We start from the raw sequence: 25,794 nt of genomic DNA on the forward strand, positions 1-25,794 counted from the left end.
TTTGGTACTCAGGTTCATTTGGAAAGTGAGAAATGCAATTAGAAAATATGTGAGGTTCTTTCTTCCCCCTAAAATTCTGTTTTTAAAATTTTGTCAAAATAAGTATTAACATAGTATTAACTTTCAAAATGGGAAACAAAATATATAATATATTAAAAATTGTGAACATTAAAACTTGGTTACCATGTACAGGCAGAGAAAGATAATCAAAAATATTTAAAATACAAAGCTCAGTAGGCATGGTATGAGGCCATTTAAATAAAACTACAAAAAATAGGGATCCCTGGGTGGCACAGCGGTTTAGCGCCTGCCTTTGGCCCAGGGCGCGATCCTGGAGACCCGGGATTGAATCCCACATCGGGCTCCCGGTGCATGGAGCCTGCTTCTCCCTCTGCCTGTGTCTCTGCCTCTCTCTCTCTCTGTGTGTGTGACTATCATAAGTAAAAAAATAAATAAATAAAAATAAAAATAAATAAATAAATAAAACTAAAATAAATAAATAAATAAATAAATAAATAAATCTACATACATACAGTCTATATCAGTAATGAGTAAAGAAATTAGCAAGAGCTTTTCCTAAAGAGTATGAATGAGATAAGGAACTTCTTTTTATATACTTTTGTACTACTGCAATATTAGTAAACATGCAAAATTCATTTTTTATTAAAATTTCTATAGAATTACCCTATGATCCAGCAGTTGCACTATGAGGATCAAAGGATACAAAAATACCGTTTTGAAGGGATACATGCACCCCAATGTTTACAGCAGCATTACCAACAATAGCCAAATTATGGAAAGAGCCCAAATGTCCACCTACTGATGAATGGATAAAGATATACATACACACACACACACAAATGAAATATTACTCAGCATCAAAAAGAATTAAATCCTGCCATTCACAATGATGTGGATGGAGTTTGATGTTACGTGAAATAAGCCAGTCAGAGAAAAACAAATACCATACATATGATTTCACTCATATGTGGAACTTAAAGAAAAAACCAAATGAAGATTGAGGGGGAGGGGGGCGGAAAGAGAGGCAAACCAGAAAACAGACTCTTAACCATAGAGAACACACTCAGGGTTGCTGGAGGGGAGTGAAGGGATAGGTTAAATGGGTAATGGGTATTAAGGAGGGCACTTGTGATGAGCACTGAATACTGTATGTAAGTAATGAATCACTAAATTCTATACCTGAAATATTATACTGTATATTAACTGTAATTTCCAGAAAATCAAAACTACCAAAAAATCTAGAGAAATGCCTCTTAAATTTTTCTATTGAAAATATAAACTCTACAGAAAAAGACCTAATTTTCTAAGTCTACTATTTTGATAAAGTTTATTATATCTTAGTAAAGTGAAAAGGAACTTACCTTCAATGTTGAATAATAAACAAGTAACTGAACTGTCTGTTATATGTGACAGAAGTAGTCATTTTTTAAAAATTCTATTTAGGTATAATTAATATAATAATGCTTTCAGATGTACAACATAATGATTCAATATTTGTATACATTGCAAAATGATCACTACAGTAAGTCTAGTTACCATCTGTCACCGTATAAAGTTAAACTCTTGGGATTTACTCTCTTGGCAACTTTCAAGTACACTTTACAACATGAATGACTAGGGCACCTGGGTGGCTTGCTGGTTAAGCATCTGCCTTCTGCTCAGGTCATGATCTCAGGATCCTGGGATTGAGTTCCGTGGTGAGCTCCCTGCTCAGCAGGGAATCTGCATCTACCTTTCCCTCTGCTCCTCTCCCCACTTGTGCACATACATTCTCAAATTTAAAAAAAATATATGAATGACTATAGCCCCCTCATGCTGTACATATCCCCATAACTTATTTATTTTATAAGTAGAAGTTTGTACCTCTTGATCCACTTCACTCATTTTGCTCACTCCCCAGTCCCTCTCCCCTCTGGGAATCACCATTCTATTTTCTGTATCTATGATTTTGATTTTGTTGTCTCTTCATTTGTTTTGTTTTTTAGATTCCACATATAAGTGAGGTTATAAAATATTTCTTTCTCTGACTTATTCTATTTAGCATAATACTCTCAAGGTCCATCCATGTCATGCAAATGGCAGATATTCTTTTTTATAACTAAATAGCATTTCATACTACCTTTTTTTTAGCCATTCACCTGTTGATGGACACTTAGGTTGCTTCCATGTCATGGCTATTGTAAATAATGTTCCAATGAACATGGAGATGCCTATCTCTTTTCAAGTTAGTATTTTCATCTTCTTTGGATAAACACCCAAAAGTGGAATTGCTGGATCACATAGTATTTCTTTTTTAACTTTTTTTTTGTGGAATCTCCATACTGGTTCCCATAGTGGTTATACCAGTTTATATTTCCACCAAGTATATAAGGGTTCTCTTTCCTCCACATCCTCATCAAGACTTGTTATTTCTTGTCCTTTTAATAATAGCCATATTAAGGTATGAGGTGATACTTCATTGTGGTTCTGATTTCCATTTCCCTGATGATTAGTGATGTTGAATATCTTTGCATGTGCCTGATGGCCATCTCTGTCTTCTTTGGAGATATGTCTCTTCAGTACCTCTGCTCAAATTTTAATCTGAGTGTTCATTTTCTTCCTATTGAGCTTTATGACTTATTTATATATTTTAGATATTAATTCTTTATCGGATATATGATTTACAAATATAGAAATAGTCCATTTAAAGCAATGTAATAAGATAAAATCTAACAGCCCAAATTCTCTAAGTTTTACTCTTTTCTGAGAAGTTTTATAGTGTCATTTCTGGCTATAGATTAAATGTTCACTATATTAAAATTAAAAACTACTGGGTACCGGATCCCTGGGTGGCACAGTGGTTTAGCGCCTGCCTTCAGCCCAGAGCGTGATCCTGGAGTCCTAGGATCAAGTCCCACGTTGGGCTGCCTACATGGAGTCTGCTTCTCCCTCTGCCTGTGTCTCTGCCTCTCTCTGTCTCTCATGAATAAATAAGTAAAATCTTAAAGAAAAACAAAACAAGGGATCCCTGGGTGGCGCAGCGGTTTGGCGCCTGCCTTTGGCCCAGGGCGCGATCCTGGAGACCCGGGATCGAATCCCACATCGGGCTCCCGGTGCATGGAGCCTGCCTCTCCTTCTGCCTATGTCTCTGCCTCTCTCTCTCTCTCTCTATCATAAATAAATAAAAATTAAAAAAAAAAGAAAAGAAAAACAAAACAAAACAAAACAAAACAAAACTACTGGGTGCCTGGGTGGCTCAGTCGGTTAAGTGTCTGCCTCCGGATCAGGTTGTAGTCCCAAGGTCCTGGAATGGAGCCTGCATCAGGCTCCCTGCTGAACGGGGAGTCTGCTTCTCCCTCTCCCTCCCTCTGCCTGCTGTTCCCCTTGCTGTGCTTGCTTGCACGCACTCTGTCTGCTTGAGTGCACACACTCTATCTAAATAAATAAATAAATAAATATTTTTTGAGATTAAGGAACTATTAAAAACAATGGAGCCATAAGCACCTTCTATAATATTAAATTCCTCTTATAGAAGTAAGAGACATATTTCAAAATACGAAACAGTCTGCTGTATAATTTATAATTACTCTTCTGAAAATTAAAAGAATAAAACTTCAAAAGAAATTCAATTTTCATGTTACCAGAAAAAGAGGTACCTAACTTTTGAAAAGAATGAGACTGCAAAGGACATAACAGTAGGTAAAAAGGGAAAGGCCAAAAAAGAAGAAAAATTTAAAATAAAATATCAAAGATTATTTGATGATGGATAAACTGAATACCAGAGAGAAAAGGTTTGGACAGATAGGTATGGTCTGAATAATCCAAATCAATACTCAAGACAAACATCTTTTCTTCTATGATAAGTATTTTAAAAAAAGTTTACAAATAAAGCCCTAATGTGGTCTTAACATCTCCTTGCTCTTGCCTAAAATATACTAATTAAGTAAACAGTGAAATGCTCAAAGGCAGGCAGGAGAAAGGGGAAAAAAAGGTCTGGATATGCAAAGTACATATTGAGTTTCTGACTTTGAAGGAAGCTATAAATAATCTAAAATGCAAAAGATAACTACCAGGTAGATAAAAGATCCTGCTCTTATCCCAGTAATGACTGAGATATAACAAAGAAATTAGAGAAAACTTGCCAAGTACTTAACCTTAAAGATAAAAGATTTCGCACTCAAGAAGCTAAAAATATGGTTAAAAAGAGAACCAACTCATTATAATTTCCAAACTGAGCCAACTAAGCATTTCCTACTTTAAATAGCCTTTTGGAAATAATGGCATATTAAAGACTTTCCTTTTTACAGATTACCTGGTAAGTAATATCCCTAGATATATATGATGGTTTACATAATTAGTCCTATTTTCCTGCCCATTTCCCTTAAGCTTTCTTAAAGACAAAAAGAAAAAAAATAACTGTGCAATAAATAAGCAAGAGTCTGTGTACTTGAGATGGGAAAGCATGAGATGGTATTTATTTTTAGTAAGAATATTTTAAACTGCACTCACCTGTTCCAAATAGTTCCTTGTGGACCTCTAATACCACAGCGACACCAATATTATCTTTTGTCATCACTCTGTTCAGCATAGCTTCGGATCCATCTGAATTAGCCATTGCCACTTGGTTAAATTCCACTGTATGCTTTTGCACCAATGTAAATCTAAAAGGCACAATGCATTATTAGTGTAATAGTAGATACCTGGACTATCATGCTGAAAGACATTAAATGAGGGAGCAAAAGATACACTGTTCACTATCTCCCTAGTCATTTTCCATCTGCAAGGGGACATGCATTAGTCCTGGCCAGGGGGACATAAGAAGTGCCACCTAGCAAAGACTGCATACATATCTCTTTGCCCTTTTATATGTTTATCCATGTGGTAAGAAGCAGGAGGGCAAAAGCTAACCCACTATGGACTGGGAAGCAGCTGAACCAGTTCTGGACTGATGTGAGAAAATTGCCCTTCTCTCATTTCTTTAAGCTATTGTTAGAACTTTCTGATAAACTTTCTGATATTTAAAGGTGAACACAACCTTAACTAGTCAATAGATTAATGAAAAAGAACAAAATAAAATTTAACTACCCTGCTGTTTGCAGTTTTATTCTTACCACATCAAGATATCTGTCACAGGGTAGCCTCGGTGGCCGAGCGGTTTAGCGCCACCTTCAGCCCAGGGCATGATCTTGGACACCTGGGATTGAGTCCCAAGTCAGGCTCCCTGTATGGAGCCTGCTTCTCCCTCTGCCTGTGTCTCTGCCTCTTTCTCTCTTTCTCTTTCTCTGTCTCTCTCATGGATAAATAAATAAAATCTTTTAAAAAAAAAAAGATATTTGTCACACACACAAAAAAGTTATTTGTCACACCCATATCTCAACTAAGGAGAAGCCAATCTTTTCATCTGATCTTTACTATAAAAAGGTGGAATGCTTTTTATAGTATAAAAAGGTGGAATACATACTTTCTCACATATGTAAGGGTTCAGAAAGACAGCTTCTATAAGGTGAAAAATGACTCTCCCTGTATAGTTTCTGCATGAATAGTATTTTCTTTCTTTACTTCCAAACTAAGTATTGTAGATTTATAGGACTTAATAGAATTGAATCTAGCACTGACATTTAATAGCAGTATGACTTTAGGGCAAGCCATTTAACCACTTACAGCCTAGTTTTATTAGGTTTGTAAGATATTTATAAATGGCCAAAACCAACTAAATATAATTACTTTTCCCTAAGTACTATGTGGACAGAAGACACCTTTGTTCTTTTAACAGGCTTCCACCCCATCTTCCTCCTAGCTTTGAAACTGAAGCATGTATTCATCTCTTTATAAATACAGACTAAAATCTTACTATGCTGCAGGACACTGTGCTAGATAAAAACAGTACTCCTTTCCCTGCCCCAATTCTGAAGTTCTCATGCACGGAGAAGAACAAGGGCAAGAGTAATAAAGAGAAGGAAGATTCAAAGTATGCTCTAGGTAGACTTGACGATCCTCCATACCAGACTTTTCCAAACATCTAAGCAGAACATCTTTTTCAAACAATTTCTGGTAAGATTCTCGTACATAAAGTATTATGTTTGACTAAATCAATCACTGAAAACAATACGTTTTTATGAGTATAAAAATTTCAAATCGAAGGGTATAGATCATAGTCTTGTTATCAGTCCCTGCATCCAACTTATTTCTGCTTTTTCGTAAGCAGAACCTCTTTTATTCATTCAAAATGCTTAAGAGTCTTCTCTGGAAACCATGTCTTTCTTTCCTCTTGGAAGATTATTTTTCTACAGGCTGTAGTGTATATTTTTTTTTTTAATTTATTGGAGTTCAATTTGCCAACATACAGCATAACACCCAGTGCTCATCCTGCCAAGTGCCCTGCTCAGTGCCCATCACCCAGTCATTCCAACCCCCTGCCCACTTCCCCTTCCACTACCCCTTATTCATTTCCCAGAATTAGGTATCTTTCATGTTTTGTCACCCTCAGGGACTGATATTTTCACTCATTTTCTCTCCTCTCCTTTTCATTCCCTTTCACTAATTTTTATATTCCCCAAATGAATGAGACCATATAATGTTTGTCCTTCTCCGATTGACTTATTTCACTCAGCATAATACCCTCCAGGTCCCTCCACGTCCAAGCAAATGGTGGGTATTTGTCGTTTCTAATGGCTGAGTAGTATTTCTGCATTTTTGTTTGGGTTATAAAGTATTAATAAAAATCCTGATCCACAGAGACACACAGATATAATTTGCAAATAACTGACCTTGAACTCAGAAAACCTTAGCATGTAGGTAAAAACTTGATTCAGAGGTCTACACCAAAACAATTCAACTAAGCAGCACATCCAAAACATATTTATTAATTTCCAAAGTGTTAAAAATAGGTATTTGAAATATTTGAGTGAATATATTATTTTAAAATTATAATTTATTTGTATTTACTTTTTGAAATATATTCTAAATATTTACAGAACTCTTAAGGTGTATTTACAGGAACCTTGTAAGAAAGTATAAAAAGGGACACCTGGGTGGCTCAGTGGTTGACCATCTGCCTTTGGCTCAAGTTCCGGGATCGAGTCCCACATTGGGCTCCCTGCATGGAGCCTGCTTCTCCCTCTGCCTGTGTCTCCGCCTCTGTGTGTCTCTCATGAATAAATAAATAAAATATATTTTTTTAAAAGTATAAAATTCCGGGGATCCCTGGGTGGCGCAGGGGTTTGGTGCCTGCCTTTGGCCCAGGGCGTGATCCTGGAGACCCGGGATCGAATCCCACGTCAGGCTCCCGGTGCATGGAGCCTGCTTCTCCCTCTGCCTGTGCCTCTGTCTCTCTCTCTCTCTGTGTCTCTGTGTGTGTGTGACTATCATAAATAAATAAAAATTAAAAAAATAAATAAATAAAGGCATGTCTAAAAAAAAAAAGTATAAAAATCCTGCTTAATGGTAATATTGTTAGTACTGGAATATTTTACTTCTACCAAAGTCAGGTTGTTATGAGGGAGGGGGGTATCTAATAGTTAGAAATGTCTTTGTTAACTAAAATTTGTTTCCCCGTACCTAACTTCCATTTAATCTAGATCTAGATATTTTCCTTAAGCAAATATAGAATAAAACCTAGTATCTCTTCTACTTGCCACTACTTTAAATATCCAATCACATCTTTTCTAAGAAATGGCCAATTTTTAAAAAATATTTATTTATTCATGAGAGACAGAGAGAGAGAGAGAGGAAGAGACATAGGCAGAGGGAGAAGCAGGCTGCCTGCAGAGAACCCGATAGGGTATTCGATATCCAGGCTCCAGGATCACGACCTAAGCCAAAGGCATATGCTCAACCACTGAGCCATCCAGGTGTCCCAGAAATGGCCAATTCTTTACATGATATATGGTGTGAGACAGTTGTTCACCTGAACATCTCAAGTTTTCCCAAAGGTACAGTATCTAGAATTGGGCATAAATGAAGTAGTGAGGTCTTCATTTTGGACCGTATTTTTGTTAATAAAGACTGAAACTGCACTTTGGGGAAAGCCATATTAATCATAAACCAAATGAGAACTAAGATGTAACTAAAACTTCCTGGACTTTTTCCCTCTTAAACCAGGTCTCTTCAGTTCCGCATTTCATAAATGCTTATCAACAAATAAGTGGGGAAAAAATGTGCAATATACATATTGCACAGATTTGGGAACAAGGAAAAATACAAAGAAAATTGAGAGTTACCTGCAACCAAATATCCTAACAAGTCAATATATTTCCCCAGACCTTTCTCCATGCATTTTCATGCAAATATTCCTATACAATTATAATACTCTATAATTTTATATTCTGGTTTATTAATAAACATTCTATCAGAAGGACTTATAAAATTAAATATTCAAAACCAGTATATATGAAATGTATTATAGTTCACTATACAGACTCACCATAATTTAACATTCTGTGGCAGACATTTAAATTGCTTCTGATTTGAGCTATTATAACTAATGCCATTATGAACATTTTCACATAAATATTTTTCTGTACTCTCAAATGACTGTATCCCTCACTCTTTCCCTTCCCTTAATAATCTAAGTGTAGCCACTTTATTTCTGTTGAGTATCATTTCATGACTTTCTATTCATTAGTTCAGCCACTCTCATTAAGCCACTCATATTAAGGATACTTTGTTATTTTTTAAAATTTTTATTTTAATTCCAGTTAATATACACAGTGTTGTATTAGTTTTAGGTGTATGATATAGTGATTCAACAATTCCATATGTCACCCAGTGCTTATCATAAATGTACTCCCTTACAGCCATCACCTATTTCACCCATCCGCCCACTTATCTCCCTCCCCTCTGGTAACCATCAGTTTCTTCTCTTTAGTTAAAGAGTCTGTTTCTTGGTTTATCTTTCTCCTCCCTTTGCTTATTTGTTTTGTTTCTTAAATACCACATATGAGTGAAATCATATGGTGTTTGTCTTCCTCTGATTTATTTCACTTAGTTTAATAATCTCTAGCTCCATACATGTCCTTGCAAATGGCAAGATTTCATTCATTTTCGTGGCTGAATAATATTCCATTACATACACAGATACACACACACACCCCAAATCTTTCTTTCTTCGTCAATCAATGGACACCTGGTCTGCTTCTATATCTTGGCTATTGTACATAGTGCTTCTATAAACATAGGTGTAAAATGCATCCCTCTGAACTAGTGTTTTTTGTATTCTTTCAGAAATATTCAGTAGTGCAACTGCTAGATCATAGGGTAGTTCTATTTTTAACCTTTTGAAGAACTTCCATACTGTTTTCCAGAGTGGTTGCACCAGTTTGCATTCCCACCAACAGTGTAAGAGGATTCCTCTTTCTCCACATCCTCACCAACACCTGTTCCTTCTTGTGTTGTTGATTTTGGGCATTCTGACAAGTGTGAGGTGACATTTCATTGTAGTTTTAACTTGTATTTCCTTGATAAGTGACAATGAGCATCTTTTCATGTGCCTATTGGCCATTTGTATGTCATCTTTCAGAAATATTTGTTCATGTCTTGTACCCATTTTTTAATTGGATTATTTGGTATTTTGGGGTGTTGAGTTGTATGGTTCTTTATATATTTTGGATACTAACCCTTTATCCGATATGTCATTTGCAAATATCTTTCCTCATTCTATAGTTTACTTCTTAGTTCTATTGATTATTTCCTTTGCTGTGCAAAAGTTTTCATTTCGATATAGCCCTAATAATTTATTTTTGCTTTTATTTTCTTTGACTCAGGAGACCTATTTAGAAAAAATTTGCTATTGCTGATGTCAGAGAAGTCACTGATTAGGACACTTGAAGCTTCATTCTTTTTTTCTAAAAGATTAAATATCCCTCCCTCCTTTTGGTTTTCACAAATCTTATGTGTGTTTATTGGTCTTCCCTTAAATAATCGAAATTCTCAATAGGACAGAACCAATAATAAAAATAATACATGCTGCCCATTACTGAGGATATATCTACTTTGTGTCAAAATTGTGATAGGGGGATACCTGGGTGGCTAAGCAGTTAAGCATCTGCCTTCGGCTCGAGCAGTGATGCTGGAGTCCCAGGATCAAGTCCTACATCAGGCTCCCTGCATGGAGCCTGCCACTCCCTCTGCCTATGTCTCTGCCCCCCTCTCTGTGTCTCTCATGAATAAATAAATAAAATCTTAAAAAAAAAACTTGTGATAGGTACTTCGTATGTTTTAATCCTATAACTTGCAAAAACTTTGCAAAGGGATGAATATGAAACACACTGTCCAGATTCCTCATCAACCCTTCAGGAATTGCTCCAGCTGCAAAAACCTACCTCACTCAAGGTCAAGGACTTCCAGGAGTGATCTACATCCAGTTATATATCGAAAGCAAAAGATAAAAGTTTAGGGATTTTGATCCCTCCTGGGTTAACTCTCACAGACCATTTCAGCTCCAAAGCTAACAGGCAGGATCAGCTGAGGCTGTAGGCTTATAACACAATTCTGTTTTCTACGCCCAATTTGATTTCTTTCCTGCTCCCTTCCATTGGGGAACATCAAACTACCTTATCTTTTTGAAAAATAACATGGGTTTGTTCATTTTCAATATCCTAGGAACTTCTCCTACACTTCAAGATTCATAATAGATTACCCATGTCAGCTCTGTAGTCATACTTTTGCAAGATCTTTTATTACCACGGAATGTAATTATCTTGATTTGGAAACCTAACTAGTTCAGGCAGTTTAGTGACTCTTGGCTTACCAATCTCCTCTTCACTTCGTCTTTAGTCTTTCCACTTTGAAGATAATTCTCAATAGAGATCATGAAAGCAAAATAGAAGTTGTACAGCTGTTTTTTACCTTGATCCTCAATTAGTGATTATACAATTCACAATGGGTATATCCCTTCTTTACAGTGCATGGTATTTAAAATATCCTTCTCATTGCCTAAGCATTTTCACCAAGCCTCTGCTTTTTCTTAGTCTTCTTAGCAAAGATCACAGATTCAGCCAACTTGTTTTTAAAATACATGCTTGGTTACTGACTTTTCTTCATTTAAAAATGAATCCTGAACAATTATTCAGTTTATGACATGCTTCTACCTACCCTTCAACTTACTTCCTAATTGGTATAATTAATGATTGTATTGCCTCACTTTTGACTTTTACTTCCAATCTTCTTAAAGTATGTTTTTTAATGTCTGTGGCTTCAAAAAGTTCATAAAAATAAACACAGTTTTCCTGAACAAAGTATAGTATGTACATCCTTATAACTAACACTCCCTTCCTTGGCCCTTACAAATACAAAAGAGGACAGGGTCACATTCTTGAATCTTATCATTTCAGCTTCACCAATTATTTGTTTTGTTTTTTAGATTTACTTATTAGAGAGAGAGCAAGCACACATGTGGGGGTGGGGGTGGTCTGCAAGCACACAAGCAGAGTGCAGAGCCTGATGCAGGCCTTCATCTCACAACCCTGATGAGCTGAAACCAAGAGTTAGATGCTTAACCAACTGCACCATCCAAATGCCCCTTCACCAGTAGTTGAAGAACCAAAGAGATAGCTGAGAACTAAGCAATCAAAGAAAGTTCCTTCTTTACAGTGAGAATTAAGAGCAAGATATGCTTCTTGAATGGTAAAAACTTTTCAGGTACTCTAAGAAAATCTCCAGCACTAGTGCAGATCATTGCCGTCTCCTACAATTTGTCTTGTTTTTGTGTTACACTGTATTTATAATATATTCATAATATAATAAGAAATAATTATCCATATTCCATCCATACTACCTTACTAATACTATTTCTTAATTTCCCCTCCAACACATAACCAAACACACTCCGCTATGCTTTGACTTTGTCTCATAGGTGACATTTTGACATACAGGGATATCTTCCTCATTCCTTCTATTAGATGTTTGGAATAAAACATACTGGTTTATAGTTACTTTTCACTCACTAATCTAAACCATCAAGCCTTGGTAACATGTAAAATCTTGTAACTTGTCTCTATTTAAATTCATTTTATCATTCCTATTGTATATGTAGAACACAGATGCTATAAACATTAATCTTCATGCTTTTTTTTCAGTCTAAGAATTCTCCTATTTACCTCCTGAAAGTCTTATATGAAAGTTAAATGGGCATAAAGACATCATATATAATAAAGACTGACATAATCAAAAACCAAAGACCCCACACCCTTCTTACATGATTTGAGAAAGATTATTAGGTTGAATCTTTCAAATACAGGAAAAACATGTCCAAAACAGTGCTTCAAACAGAACAATGAGATAATTCATTTTTTTCCCTAGCTTGTGATCTAGAAGTAATTTTATGGGCTGTGATGTGATTAAATCATTGGTGAATGTCAACTATGAGCAAGCAAAACAATATATAAGACTTCAGGAACAGCAAATAAGTCTATTATCTAGATCTTTGTCTCCATTTTTCTCCATTTTCAATTTCAATTTCTCCATTTTCAACTCTGCATCTGGATCCAAGCCCATTTCTACTAACTGCTAAGTATACAGACAAAATATGGTAAGAGGAAATTTAAGTTTCTGAGTCTAAAAAAGTTATCTATAGTAGCAGTCTTTCTGTACACACACAAGAACAAAAAAATCCATCTATGTAGTTTATAAAATACTTTGCACTTAAAATAATAGTTACTGAGATAAAGGACAAGCAAAAGTTGACTTCTAGAATTTTATGAATTGAAACTTTTATTTTCTGGTATCCATGCATCTAACCACCCAAAAAAATTTGTCATGATAACCAAAAGGTCTTGCCAAATCTTAAAGTGCTTTCTGAAACCCCGAAGACTAAACTACAATGAATATACTACAAGTATATTATTTTATTGTATTCTATTTTAGAAATAGAGAAGAAATTCTTATTATAGCATTTTGCTAAAAACAGTAATTATTATAGTTTCTATTTATTGTTACCTACTCTGTACCACCATCTTCCACAAAGGGAAAAACTGTCATCAATGAAGATTAGGAATTATGAGATACTCTGGGGTTTTAGAAGAATGAGACTTTAAGTACTCTTCCTACAGCTATATTTTGACTTTGTCAGTTTTGTTAACTACATAAAGAAATTGGGATCCCTGGGTGGCGCAGCGGTTTGGTGCCTGCCTTTGGCCCAGGGCGCGATCCTAGAGACTCGGGATCGAATCCCACATCGGGCTCCCGGTGCATGGAGCCTGCTTCTCCCTCTGCCTACTATGTCTCTGCCTCTCTCTCTCTCTCTCTTTCTCTCTCTCTGTGACTATCATAAATACATTTTTTTTAAAAAATTGAAAAAAAAAAGGGATCTCTGGGTGGCGCAGCGGTTTGGCGCCTGCCTTTGGCCCAGGGCGCGATCCTGGAGACCCGGGATCGAATCCCACATCGGGGCCTGGTGCATGGAGCCTGCTCCTCCCTCTGCCTGCGTCTCTGCCTCTCTCTCTCTCTGTGACTATCATAAATAAATAAAAATTAAAAAAAATTATCTTAGATGGTAATATACAAATATATACAAATGAGGAAATAAGCCCGGAAAGGGTAAGTGACTCATTCAAGGTTATATAGCTACATAAGTAGGAGAACCACCAGGCTTCACAATTCTTTTCTTTGCATTGTATTATGTCTCCAACCTGAAGGAAGAGTAGAATAAACATGGTAGTATACTTTGTATTAAATTTCAAATAGTTTGGCATTGGATAGTTAGGTCCTATGACATCAACAACTATTTGATACTACTCAGAAGAGAATATAATAAAGATATTAATCTGTTACTAGATCCAGGTTATTATTCAGGCAAAAAGAGTTGATGTCTGGAAGAAAATCTAATGATGCACCTAAGTATTTCCTATGTGTTCATCCCTTAACTAACTCATAGCATTTTTAATAATTCAAGCATCGATTTTCAAATACTTAATTGTTTAAAGTTCCCCTAGACAATAGTCATATTTGTTAGTTAATCATCTCTAGTAAATTATCAAGGCATTTTAGATTTTCCTCTCAAATTGTGAAGGGAATGATAAAAATTATATTATCTTCCTTTGGGAAGAAACAATGGCAAATGGAAAAAGAACTTGATGTTTTATGTTAATATTACCAGTACTCTTTTTTCAATTATGGTGTTTGGAGTAAATGTATATATGAATATAGGTAACAAACAACAAATTCAAGGTAATTTTTCTAAGTGAGGTAACCTTCTAAGACATACAAGTAATAATGGAAGATCAACAAGAAACCTAAAAATTAAAGTTTAGCACTATGGTTAAAAGCACTGACTATGGAGCCATACTACTTTCTGTACCTTGGTTTCCTCATCTATAAAAATGAGGATACACTTCTACCTCTAGCTCTGAGGCTTGCTTTAAAAATTAAATAAGAGGGGATCCCTGGGTGGTGCAGCGGTTTAGAGCCTGCCTTTGGCCCAGGGCGCGACCCTGGAGACCCGGGATCGAATCCCACGTCGGGCTCCCTGCATGGAGCCTGCTTCTCCCTCTGCCTGTGTCTCTGCCCCTCTCTCTCTCTCTCTCTCTCTCTCTGCGTGACTATCATAAATAAATTTAAAAGAAATTATAAAAAAATAAAAATAAAAATAAATAAAAATTAAAATTAAATAAGAGAATCCATAAAATAAAAGGCCTAACATTACTACGAAGTAGTATCTATTGTTATTCTGAAATTCATAAAACAAAAATCACCAACTAGAAGAATTTAGTATATTCTAACCTCAAATACTTTAGGGGCTATGTACTAATTATTAGCCAAAATGAGAATATCTCTATTCAAAATTCAGAGAGTAAAATAAACAAAAATTCACAAAAAATATAGGGAAGTAGGTACAAATAAATGAGAAAAGTAGGCCAAGTATTTGAAAGATACTTTCAAATTCACTTAATTCATATACTTAACATAACATGCTAGTAATATGCCTGTATCAATAAAACATGTAACTGGCTTTGTTATAACTGGTACTAATAAAGGGACAATACTGGAATACAGTATATGCTTATCCTATAAGTAGATGATTCCCTATCTAACATATCAAACCCAAATTATTAACCATAGGATTTAACCTCGATCGGACTTTACACATTTCAGTCTTCTATTGGAGATTCCTTCATATTTTCCACTCTAAAACTGGCAGCCTTTCTGAGGCAAAAATATGTTCCTCTCTTTTCCTCAAGATGATAACTAAGGAATATGCCTGTAGCATTCAGGCTCAGCCAGCACTCAAAAGAAGACCGCTTTCTGAGTGTGTTGTGGCTCTACACCCTCAAGTAGGAAATGCAGGTTCCTAAATCCAGTGTACACAAGATAACAAAGGCTTCTACAAGATCATTTGTGTATTTTATTAAGCAGATTCAGAATATTCTCACCGCTGACTTAATCAACCATATTAACCCCCCAAAAAACACAAATCCTGTTTTCTGTGTGTCTGATGACTGTTTTCCATTGTCCTATCTCAATCCTTTAATTCTCCACCTCCATAGGCTGTGTTTCTCTTCCATCCTCCCTCATCTATCTATGCCAATCTCCATCTTACATATACCTTTTTTTACTTTGATTTTCTTATATGATTACCCTTTCCTACTAGACTAGAGCTCTGAGTGGGATAAGGAACTATGTCTCTTGTCTTTGTGTCTTTTTTTTTTTTTTACTAGCACAGCACCTGTCATAAAGCAAATGTTCAGTAAACATTTAGTGAATAAATGATTAAATATATGAAATGTGAATTGAAAAAGGTTAATAAAATTAAGGTTTCTGAAAAAAGCCAACCTCAAAACAAAAATCACAGAAAGACTCAGACCACTCATTTCAAATCTTAAAATGTACTATGCTTTCTTTTTTTATACTAGAACTAGTATTTTACTTCATGAAAACATATTTGGAAATACCATGCTAACACTATACTCAAGTATACACCTCTCAAAATTTTTATGTAATTTGGCAATAAAGCATTAAGTAAAATAAAGATTCTTAATTCTAATACACAGCCTAAGAAATATAACATTACCAAGAGTTTTTAATTTTTACATCTCTTGCTTTCTAACTTTTTGCTAATTTGTGTGTTAAAGAAATAAGTATGCACTATTATGCTTTGTTTCCTTAACTCACTTTTCTGTTTTGAAGAATATTGCACAACCATCCACATGCTTTCTCTCCTGCTCAGACATGATTTTGGCACGTGACTTTGGAGAAAAAAATCCATCGTATCCACGCTCCTTCAATGCTGGCAGAAAGAGAGTGAAGTATTGCTCTGTTTCCACTTCCTGAGGTGAAAGAAAAGTTGTCATCAACATGACAGAGGAAAACTCTGATTAAGATATAAAAATATTCAGCATTATGAGTAAAATGTGACTAAGTTAAAATAATTCACATAACAAATATTATCTATTCTAACCTTATTCCTAGCAGCAGCCATTTCACAATGGCAGCTTTTAAAACTCAAAGAACCTGAACTGTTGGTATGATTTTTCTTGCTCACATGGCTAGCTGGTCCCAACTCTCTTTCGTCCCAGTTTAGAGTTCATTCTACCATACTTCAATTTATCAAAACTGGTAAAACTGGACATATTACAGATTAAGCAGTAGGGAATAGTCAATTTTATACAGAGGTATAATATTTAAAATTATTTATCTTTCTCAACTGTGATAGAAAGGAATGATACCCAAAAGTGAGAAGTTTAAGATCTATCAAGAAAAAGTTCTACTCTAAGGAATTTTTAGGTACCTGAACACCAATCATTCCAATGGTCCCTGTTAATCCAGTACTTTTAAGTTAGACTATTTTATTCTTGACCAATAAAATTTTTTAACCAATCTTTCCAAATGAGATAATCAAATGTGAAGATAATGATTTATATGATAATGCTCATAACATGATTTTATAACAGTAAAAACTAATAAATAGCCTAAATTTCAGACATAGAGAAAATGCTAAATCAATAAATAATTATTCATATAATGAATCGGCATGAAGAATTTTAGTAATATAGAAAGTGCATTAAGTACAATAGTTTGATCTCAAATCTATTTTGAAAATAGATCTGTAAATAAATAGGAAAATTGAATTAAAAAATACGTGCAATAAATATTTCAGAAGTTTTAACAGAGAAACTATTTTTGGATTATGACATTAGGTGTTTTCCTCCATCATTCTTTATATTTTTTCCAAAATATTCAATTTTTCTAGAATGAACATTTTATTCTACAGTATTACCTTATTACCTTTACAATAAAAAAATGCTTCTTAAATTATGACATTTTTATCCTTCAAACTATGCTTAGAAGAATGTGAGGCTATTATTACCGCGAATACTAAATTTTAAAAAAGGACAATTAAATAACTACAACAAGGCTGACTTTGCCTCCTTCTCTCCCCCAATTCTAATGTCAGTTCTCAGTTTTTAGAAGAAAAATTAATGTTTGAAGATTTTTATTTCTCAGGAAATCATATGAACCATAGCCAACATAAATTATCAAGCTACTCAAGTAAAAAAAATAAAAGGTTGTTTAAAAAATAATACCTTTCTTCAGGCTATGCTAAAAAGCAGTTATGAAATTATATCACTTAAAATTTTTAAATACCTTCATAATCATGTAACATGCTTTGAAAAGTTGCTAAGAAAAAATTACTAAACACTATCTAGAAACCTTGACTATTCATTAGCTAAGTGTTGAAAAGAAGTGCTAAAACACAAATTTCAACAGAAAGGTGCTTCTTCAGTTTAATTCATTATAATAAAGTGTTATAAAACACAAATGTCTAAATTTCAGATATGGTTTTTAAAATAACACAAAAATGCATGATTTATAGCACAGTATTTTTAAATGTTTACAGTGTTTATTTATCATTAAGGAATAGTGAACAAATAATTCTTTTTTTTTTTTACAGAGTAAGTTAAATTTAGATTCCTAAGACACAACCTTCTGCAGTTTTCTCTTTCTACAATACAAATGATCTCTTCATAAGATGAACTGTTAACATGAATAATGGATAAGATTATTTTCACTTAATAGTAAATGAGTATAGGGGGAAGGTTATACTTAGCAAAATAGTTTCACTGCGCAAATGTCTTATATGCTTATTAAAACTGCCCTTTTTAAGAGAGAAAACAATTCCTTTTGAATTTTGTTTTGAATACAGACTCTCTCCCAGAAGTAAGAACTACTAAGTTCACCTTTAAGTTTAAATTTCTTTTTTTTAATTTTTTTTATGATTTTATTTTTAAGTAATTTCTACACCCAATGTGGGACTCGAACTTACTTGAACCCCAAAATCAAGAGTTGCATGCTCTACCAACTGAGCCAGTCAGGTGCCCCCAGACAACTAATTTCTATAGTTTTACCTGAAGACTAATGATATCTGCATCACAGTTAACAATTTCTTCCATAATTCCCTTTTTCCTGTATTCCCAGTTTAATGCCCAGGATGGGCAATAGCCGTATAGCTGCCGGGTGGCGTATTTATCACATAACACATTGTAACACATAACTGTGAATGATGCTAAGAATTGGGAGAAAAAAACAAAAGACAAAAGGGAGAAAATTAGGCAACTTTTTAAAAAAAGAAATACCATGTGTATACCTGCACAAGCACACATGGCACACAAACCTATCCTAAATATTGTGGAATGCCGTTGGCAAAATTCTGTTAAACTATATCTACAAAGACTTCACTAGAATCCATCACATCAAAATTCTATTACTAGAATTAGACTTACAGTTCATACTTTAGATTTTTAGGAAATTTATTTTAACAAAAATTCAAATTCTAAATCTGAATGCTAATTGTACATAATTTTTTGACCAAACTCTAAATGGAACAAAAGTAAATTTTAGTTTTATTAAAAGGCTCTAATTTCATTAATTTTTAAAAATATACATTAATACTTTTGGGAGCCTCTTACTGCTCTTACTGCTCTGAGCCAGAAGCATATGGACTAATAACAAAGCTTAGTTATAAGTGAATCCTTTTTGCCAAGTCATATATCCATTTCTGAAACTGAATTCTCATTTTAAAATGCCCTTAGATTATAAAAGGACTGTGACCAAACTAAAAAGACAATAAGGTTTATATTCTTGTGCTCTGAAGAACAAGAGCATCAGTTATCACCTAGGAACTCAAAAATGCAGTCTCTTTGGTACCACAAAGACCTACTAAGTCAGAATCCGAAAGTTGACAAAATCCCCAGGTGAATCACATGTACATTAGCTTGAAAAGCCCTGATTTTTATCAGTAATTTTCTATCCAGGCTACCCATTAGAATCACTTTGTACAGCATTTTTAAAAAGTGCTCATACCCAAGGCCCTGCTCAAGACTAATTAAGTTAGTGTATTTAGGGTCTAGATAATTCATATTTTTAAAAAGCATCTCAGATGATTATAGTGGGCAGGCATTGTTGCAAATCACATACTTAAATAAAAGGTGAGGAATCCAAATAATGAAAGTAATAGTACTTGATTGAAGTTGGTTGGTTAAGATTCAGCTAAATGGGGGCAAAATTAAGAGAAACTCAGTTCAGTGGTTCCCTGGGTATCTGACTGGAGGCCATTTTGTACACTGTCAGCTTTTTCACTATCTGGTACTGATTCTTACAAAATAATCATTATCGTTTTGTACCTATAAATCGTAAGTTATTATAAACATCTCCCTACTCCCTACTTTTACCAGGAATAAAAGCCACTTTATTTAGCACTCAGATTCTACTTAAGAAAGTACAACAAATCCTGAGAAAAATTCATTCTCATTTTTCAATAAGGAAAACCCAAGGATACATTACTTTGAGAATTCAACTGATGGATGAAATCATGTTTCTGTCATTCTTTTTCTTAATGAAAATGTAGGTATGCAGTATTAGGAAGGCTTTTTTTCAAGATTATGTTCATTAGTGCTCAAAAAGGGATCACTTTGAAGAACCAGAATATGGTGTTTTTATAATCAGAAAGGTAACAATTAATTATGCATTAAGGAAGGCTAAACAAAATAAATCCATCTATGTCAAGGCTTTGTAGAAAACCTTAAGTATTCCTTTTACTCAGACCATCAATGTGTATCCTGTTAATAGGAGTGTTACTCATAACACGGACACAGTGCCTCCTAGAACAAGGCTGATACTAAGCACGTGGTAGTTTTAAGATCACTGCCCCTGGAAGAAACAGAATTGTACTGTATATGCTGGTATTTCTCAGTGTTATTAACATGCAAACAGAACCATGAAGATGATATACTTCCTACATTTCCTAATTTCAAAGCAAGTAATTTTTTCTGAATCCTCTAACTTTAAAAAAAAAAAGCACACATACAGAAGGGCTTAAAAAGTACATAATAAGTTCTGCAATTCACCCTTTAAAAATTTAAGTGTCAGTATTCAGTGACTGGTTCAACCTTCGTATTAAAACAATATAATTTTCATTTGTGAATTTTAAAATGAAATTGGATATAATGAAAACTTACTCTTGTGATTAAAAAGAAGGCATTTGGAAACATACTAATTCATAACAACTTATTTTAAGTAGAATTCCTAATCATAAAATGTCTAATAAGCAGTAAGAAGCACTATAAATGATGTCTAATCATTATTAGTCTCCACTGAAAAGAGAAGGCTTTATATTTTTCTACCTTGCAGTTCTAGAAATGCTAACATATCTTTAAATTGATTAAATATTCATGCTCTACAATTTCTACACCACTGGCCTGGTATTATATTTTTTTCCAATACAGCAAATATAGACTCAATCTAAATTATTCTTTCATAAGTGTTATCACTCTACCCACTCAAGATAGATAAAGTACCGAAGTAGTTTAAAATTTTTGGAAGAAAATTCATTATTTTTCATATTTTCTTTTTAAGTCACCCAATACTTTGTGTGAAGATGCCACTTGGAAGGCTTTATTTATTTTCTTATTGGGAGGCTTCATTATAAGGAATAATTTTAAAACCAAGAGCTCCATCACTATGAAAGATAGAGAAGATTCCTACATGTGGCCCTAATATGGGTTTTCTATTTTCAAATCTATCCATCAGTAGTAAGCTCATCTACCTTGTGGACATAAAAATGAAGGTTTATTATACTTATATTACAAAGCCCAAATGCATTTCAAGTATTTCTGAAAATATTCAAAGAAGACTAAGGAAAACTATTTACCTGATGGCAGAATTTGGTCTCGTTCTTTTAATGTAATCCATGGCCTCGGAGGAAGCTGCTCTGGATGAACTAGGGAGAAGAAAAATCTTTTTTAAACATAAGTTAATTTCATGTGCTTCTAAAATCAGTATCATTTACTTTATAATGTCAAATCAACTTCTGTTTTCTCTTCAGCTCTAATGGCCCACAAACTGACTTAAAAATCTAATACTGAAACATAAAGAAAATTTAGAAGCCAAAGGAAGTTCAAGCAGACCTATGCTGAAACATAATGAATATATGAAAACATTAGGAAACTCATTACTGACATTTCTACTTACACAGCATTTATGAGAAGTACCTACTTAAAACCTTAAGTAAGATCGAGGTGCCTGGGTGGCTCAGTCAGTTAAGCATCCAGCTCTTGATTTCAGCTCAGGTCATGATCTCAGGGGCTTGGGATCAAGCCCCGAGTTGGGCTCTGCTTTCAGCAGGGAGTCTGCTTAGGATTCTCTCCCTTGGGAATGCCTGGGTGGCTCAGCGGTTAAGCATCTGCATTTAGTCCCAGGATCGAGTCCCACATTGGGCTCCTTGCATGGGGCCTACTTCTCCCTCTATCATGTCTCTGCCTCTCTCTCTGTGTTTTTCATGAATAAGTAAAATCTTAAAAAAAAAAAGAAAAAAGAAAAAGGATTCTCTCCCTCACCTCTCTCACAGAAAAAAAGAAGGCACTGGTTAAACATTAATTACTCAGATATGGTTATCAATACTATAGAACTAAAACCTACCCAACTATCAGATGAGAGAAAATTCACTAAGTTAAGATTTAACTAGCCTTTTACTTTTTTCCCTTTAAGAACATTTACAATTACAGGACAATTAGATTCAAGTTTGCAGATTTTCCCAGGGTATGCAATAGCTGAGAAATGTATTCCTTTAGAATAAAACACTCTTATCTTCATCCAGCCACAGAAATTTTGACCAGAGTATCCAAGATCTTTAAAAGCTTCTCTTTACTAGCCATTTTGGTGTTCCAAAAGCCTATCTAAAGAATGCATGTTTTAGCATCCATACTTTTCACAATGTGGAATGAACATTTTCTTTTGCATATTCCATATCTTGTCAGGAAAGGAATGAAGGATATCATTAGATGACGAACAAACCATCCAGCTGGATCAACATACTGAATATCCTGGAAAACAATCATGCCTGCCAGGAGTGCCAAGCCACAATCATAACAACTATCTAAAAAAAATGAAAGCCCAATATATAAATACAATGAAGTGTAAATAAGGAACTTTCTAGCTGCTGGGTTCCTTATCTGGAAATGGTTAAAAATTCAGAAATCAAAAAATCCTCAAAATAAAACCAGTAAGGTGATGCTGACATTTTGGTGCTTCCCAAAACTTTGCCAATATATTTTAATTAATTCATCACAATATATAAGTAAAATGTGTAGTATTCACTGACAATATCCAAAGAGCCAAAAACCTATGAAAAAACACTGTATCTAACCAGTAATCAAGAAAAATAAAGATGAGAGGGCATGTCTTTATCCAGATTGTCCCCCAAATTTTAATATAACCAGAATTGATAATGGTGATAAAAAACGAATACTTGCATACACTGCTGGTGAGAATACAAACTAGTACAGCTACCTGGGAGGACAAGTTGGATCATCTTTTAAAATTTAAACATATATGTCCCTATGACTCAGCAATTCTAATTTCCTGGGATCAGACCTATCTATTTGAAAAAAAGCATTCAAACAGATATTCACTACATTATTGTTTATAACAGCAAAAACAAGGGTAAATGGCTAATACCCATTTTACAGAAGTCTATGCAACAGTTTAAGAAAAAAAAGCAGAGATACAAATGTGCTAAAATGGAAAGCTATATAAGAAATACTGAGTGAAAACAACTAGAAAATATATAATGATGGGGTGCCTGAGTGACTCAGTTGGTTAAGTGGCCAACTCTTGATTTTAGCTCAGGTCATGATCTCAGGGTCCTGTGAGGGATCAAGCACCCCACTGGCTCCATGCTCAGCAGGGAGTCTGCTTGAGGATTCTCTCATTCTCTCACTCTGCCCCTCCTCCTACTTACACAGACACTCTAATAAATAAATCTTTAAAAAATATATATATAATGATAAAATAGAATATGTTTTATTAGAAAACATTTTAAAAACACACAGGAAAAGTAGTATTATCAAATTCTACTGGCATAATTTTTATATGTAAATGTCTATAAAAATACCTACAAGAACACACACTCAACTTACAAGTGTATTTACTTATGATGGAGGGGACATGCAATTAAAGGTAGTGGTCAAAGAAAATTTTGGTCTTAATGGGAATTTAACATTTTTTACAAGGAGAATAATATATACATGTGTGCCATGTACTTTAATGTTCTTAAGATTAAACTACAATGTCAGTGATATGACAAACCATAAAATAAAATAAAGACTGTTTAAACTGACACAGTACTAGAATTTGGATTAATATGAAAGATAAGTCTGTTCTCATGAATAGAAAAGAAGAGACAGTAGTTAACATAGTAATAACTCTCTCAGGATCATACCTAAAATGTGATAAAACAGTAATCCTCCCATTTTATCTCCCATACATGCCACACATGGTGCTAGACAGCCCTGCAACCAGCCCTGGAGCCATGAGGAATAGATTAGGGGCAGGGAGTAGGGCAGCAAGAAAATCATGATTTCTCTGGCCAATGAAGCCAAAAAGAAGTGCAGCAAGTATTAGGTGGGAAACTTACACTCAGTGGCAGTTGTAATTCAATGTGCTAGTGGAAATCTAGCAGAGTCCAAGAGAGTCAACCCACCCCATCACTCCAGTGACAAGAAGCACTGGGCCTCATTTGACCATGGTAAGTAAGGGTGTCAGCTGAGCCAGGAACAGCTGACAGAACCCATATACTAAATCTAAACTGGGCAACTGTCTGCTAAAATTGAGATTTGATTTTAAAAGGATCAAGAGTCTCCAAACTTAACATTTGAAATAACCAGGATTCAACTGAAAATCACTGGTCATACCAAAGGCCAAGAATATCACAAATTAAGTGAAAAAAGACTATCAGCAGAGACCAACACAGAGATGATTCAGATGTTAAAATTATCTGACAGACATTTTAGAGCAGCCATCATAAACCTGCTTCAAGAAGTAATTACAAATTCCCTTGAAACAAATAAAAAAATAAAACTCCCAAAGAAGCAGAAGTTCTATTTGCTGAAAAAGAAATTACTGAATGAAATTACTGAACTGAAAATCACAATAATCAAAATAATGAAACTCACTGGAAGGGCACAAAAATAAAGACAACCAAAAAATGAGTGAATCTGAGTATTCCATCTTAACAATTAAAAGGAAAATAAACTGTGGCAAAAAAAATGAACAGAGCTTGAGAGACTAACAAAAGCTCTATGACTCATATAATCAGAATCCAGAATGACAAGAGAAAGAACATGTGCTTTAAAAGTATTCTAAGAGATAATGGCTAAAATGCCTCAAATTTGGTAAATGACAAAACCTACAAATTCAAGAAGGTGAGCAAACTTCAAGTAGAATAAACCCAAAGAAATCCACACTAAGACACATCATAAACTGCTGAAAACTAAAGACCAAAAAAATCTCAAAAACATCAAAGAGAAAAGATATATTACCTATCAGGGAACAATGGGTTTCTTTTCTGAAACCATGGCAGCCAGATGAAGTGGCACATTTTCAAGTGCTGAAAGAAAAGAACTGTCAAACCACAAATTCTGTATCATGCAAAATTTCCCTTCAGAAATCAAGGGGAAATAAAGATGTTATAAAAGGAAAACCATGAAACTTTGTGGCTAGCAGAACTGCCCTTAAAAAATAGCTAAAAGAAGCTCTCTAAACAGAAAGGAAATGATAAAAGAACTGGAACATCAAAAAAGAAAGAACAAGCAATGAGTAAAATTAGGGGTATACACAATGGACTATCCTCTCCACATGAGCTTCTTAAATCATACCTGATGGCTAAAGCACAAATTATAACATCTGTGTGGTACTCTGTAAGTCAAGGAAAGATTATAGACAATTATATTTTAATAAAATTGGGGAGTGTGAAGGCATTTAAAAGGGAAGGCATCAACAAGGCACTTAAAAGTGGTAACACCACTATCAGTAGACTATGCTAAATATGTATATTGTCATATCTAGAGCAATCACTAAGAAAACTACAGAAGACAATATACTCAAAGATAGCATAAATTTTAAAAGGTACAATTCTAAAATATATTTAACCCACAGGAAACCAAGAAATGATAAAGTAAAGGGAAACACAAGCAACAGAAAACTGAAAAAATGGCAGACTTAAGTTCTATGCATCAATAATTACTTCAAATGAAATGATCTAAATATACAAATTAAAAGAGCAGAATCTTGGCAAGGCAGATAAGAAAAAAGTGATACCTGACTCAATTGTATATTGTCTACAAGAAACTCATATCAAATATAATAACATAGTAAAGTTGAAGGAGGAAGGAAAAAGATAATACCATGCCAGTATTAAACAACAACCAAAAAAAGCAGAGTGGTTAGATTAACAACAGATAAAGCAGACTTAAGGGCAAGGAAAATACTAGAAACAAAGAAGGGCATTACATAATGATAAAAGGTTCA

At 34.4% G+C, this 25,794-nt stretch overlaps 1 protein-coding gene across 6 annotated transcripts in view; it reads right to left on the reverse strand.

The window, feature by feature from the left end:
• Window positions 1–25,794, reverse strand: part of CNOT6L (CCR4-NOT transcription complex subunit 6 like) — a 113,673-nt gene that overhangs the window by 18,114 nt on the left and 69,765 nt on the right. For all 6 annotated transcript variants that reach the window (XM_077882607.1, XM_077882602.1, XM_077882603.1 and 3 more), the window contains exons 6-9: window positions 21,140–21,208; window positions 18,339–18,496; window positions 16,105–16,259; window positions 4,510–4,661 (exon numbers count right to left, since the gene is read on the reverse strand). In XM_077882607.1, coding sequence (XP_077738733.1) covers window positions 4,510–4,661; window positions 16,105–16,259; window positions 18,339–18,496; window positions 21,140–21,208 — 534 coding nt within the window. The remainder of the gene's footprint in view (window positions 1–4,509; window positions 4,662–16,104; window positions 16,260–18,338; window positions 18,497–21,139; window positions 21,209–25,794) is intronic.

Source organism: Canis aureus, chromosome 33 (assembly GCF_053574225.1).
Source record: "Canis aureus isolate CA01 chromosome 33, VMU_Caureus_v.1.0, whole genome shotgun sequence".
In the NCBI taxonomy this organism is placed as follows: Eukaryota; Metazoa; Chordata; class Mammalia; order Carnivora; family Canidae; genus Canis; species Canis aureus.